Below are 2,500 nucleotides of genomic sequence, written 5' to 3'. Positions count from 1 at the left end.
ACACACACACACACACACACACACACACACACACACACACACACACACACACACCAAGATAACAAATTGCCAGTGACAACAATAATACACACTTTCTGATTGATTCAGTTCATTTTCTCTGTCTGGTTAGTGCGTGTGTGTGTGTGTGTGTGTGTGTGTGTGTGTGTGTGTGTGTGTATGTATATCTCTCACTCATCAACAACCCCCTTTCCCAGAATGCACGCACACGCACACACAACGATGGAAAGTTTTCTTAAGTCCACTGTGTATGATGTCACTGATCGTTTCTGTCCTGTGATCTGACTGGCCAGCTGGGACAGCACTCATCCTCGCTCTCTCGCTCTCCTAATATCTAATTGGCTATGCACACAAGCCCCGCCCACTCAAAGTTTCATGTACCTCCTTTTGTCCAGTATCGTTGTGAAACAACGAATTGTCATCCTTGTGTCCTCATTGGCTGTCGGTGTTCAGGCCACACCAATCACACATTGTTTTTTGTTTGTTTTTTGTTTGTTTGTTTTATAAAAACTAGATTTGTAACATGCAGCTTTTGGCATATTTTACTGATTTAAAAAATATTCAACTTCCTCTATATGACCGAGAGAGAGAGAGAGAGATTGTGTCAATGTGTGTGTGTGTGTATATGTGTGTGTCCATTCATAGTGTTTAATCAAAAATAATGAATAAGTATAAGTTTGGGAGAAATGGCCAAGTTTATAAACATTACTTTTAACATGTGGTTCATACGACTCACCCGTCCGACTCATACGATTCATCTGAATGACTTATACGACTCACTTTCCTGATTCATACGACTCACCCATCTGACTCATACGATTCATCCGAATGACTTATACGACTCAATTTCCTGATTCATACGACTCACCCGTCTGACTCATACGATTCATCCGAATGACTTATACGACTCAATTTCCTGATTCATACGACTCACATGTCTGACTCATATGACCCATAAACTGACTCACACTGACATAACCTGCCCAACTAACTTATTCGATTCAATTGAATGACTCAGGTGACACAAGGAGTGGATTTTTTTTAAACCTTGCTGACTCACTGACTGGATTTAACTTGTGAGTCATCTTTTATTGACTCGTCCACAGTACAAATCACTGACAAAGCCTTGTATCACATGCTAACCGACTCTTGGACACAACTCATGAACTTTCCATTGACTTGCTGACCTGTCGTGGGATTGGAAGGCCATTTGGGGCAGTAGGTTACTGATCAAAGATAAGGCTCTGGGTTACTGACCATAAGGTTGGAAAGTCGCACCCCTGCACCGCCAAGCTTCCACTTTTGGGCCCTTAAGCAAGAACCTCACAATCTATGCTCCAAGGGCACTTCTGACCATTTGCCCAGACCCTTCACCATGACCCCTCACCCGTACCCATTATCCTGACTTAAACATAATATATATGAGTGAGCCATGACAGACAACTGATTCACTTGCCAGCTCACTTGAGTCAACTGACTCCTACCCAAATGACTCCTGACTCATTGACAAATTCTCCTTAATCGGATCAGAAGTGCAGTGAATTCTAGGAGGAAACATATTTAATACTTTATATGACACACACACACACACACACACACACACACACACACACACACACACACACACACACACACACACACACACCTCTCTCTCTCGCTCTCTCTCTCTCTCTCTCTCTCTCTCTCTCTTTCTCTTTCTCTCAAGGTTGAGGAGGCGGAGGCTGTGACATCATAGCAGGATACAGCAGCGGCAGAACCTCTGTCTACTTCCTCCTACCGAAGGAGGCGGAGTCACAGGTGCAAAGTAGGCGTGGACTTTGATGTTGGGTAAGTGAGTCTAAATGGAAAAAAAAACGTCCTGAGTACAACAGAGTGACTGAAGAAACCTTCTGACATCCTGATGTGTGTGTGTGTGTGTGTGTGTGTGTGTATCAGCCTCATCTTTTTACTCGTCTATATCTTCCTCCTCATCCAAAAGGACGAAGATATAGACGAGTAAAAAAAAACAAACACCTGAGACATCTAACAAATGCAAGAATCAGCCGAGTGACTCACTACTGAACCCAGGGCTCACGTGTCGTCACGTGTCATGGCTGTTAATGTTACAGATCAGTGTGTAATATTGATGACCCGCAGGGCCCCGCTCTGGTAAAGGCACAAATAACTAACGAGTTGCTAATTAGGAGAGAATGGATTAGCTGTGCGCGGGGCACGAAAGGCCTGCAAATCGCACGTGTGTGTGTGTGTGTGTGTGTGTGTGTGTAAACTCACTCTGAGCCTCTTAATCCCAGCGCGTGTGATCTGTTGGCAGTCGTACAGCTCGATGCGGTCGAGGCAGTGGCAGGTCTTGAGGTGCTCCAGCGAGGCGTCGGTGATGAGGGGGCAGTTATCGAGCTCAATCACCTCCAGACGGTCGTGAGCACATGGCCCGCTGCCCAGGTGACGGATACCTTCATCCGTGATCAGTTCACAATGAGACAGA

General features: G+C 45.0%; 1 protein-coding gene across 3 annotated transcripts in view; it reads right to left on the bottom strand.

Annotated features, from left to right (window-relative positions):
- fbxl20 (F-box and leucine-rich repeat protein 20) overlaps positions 1-2,500 on the bottom strand; it is a 19,897-nt gene that overhangs the window by 392 nt on the left and 17,005 nt on the right. The window contains exons 14-16 of one of the 3 annotated variants that reach the window (XR_014530687.1): positions 2,290-2,500; positions 979-1,855; positions 1-934 (exon numbers count right to left, since the gene is read on the bottom strand). The exon at positions 1-934 is cut by the window's left edge and continues 392 nt beyond it; the exon at positions 2,290-2,500 is cut by the window's right edge and continues 2 nt beyond it. Coding sequence is in view for 1 of the 3 variants with exons in the window: in XM_083524532.1 (XP_083380658.1) it covers positions 1,748-1,855; positions 2,290-2,500 (319 nt within the window). In the remaining 2 variants the exon portion in view is untranslated. Of the gene's footprint in view, positions 1,856-2,289 lie in introns of all 3 variants that reach the window. The other 2 variants (XR_014530688.1, XM_083524532.1) reach the window with 2 other exon arrangements.

This window comes from Silurus aristotelis (genome assembly GCF_946808225.1).
Source record: "Silurus aristotelis genome assembly, chromosome: 21".
In the NCBI taxonomy this organism is placed as follows: Eukaryota; Metazoa; Chordata; class Actinopteri; order Siluriformes; family Siluridae; genus Silurus; species Silurus aristotelis.
The sequence above is the reverse complement of the archived record's forward strand: the minus strand, read 5'-3'. Positions and strand labels throughout refer to the sequence as shown.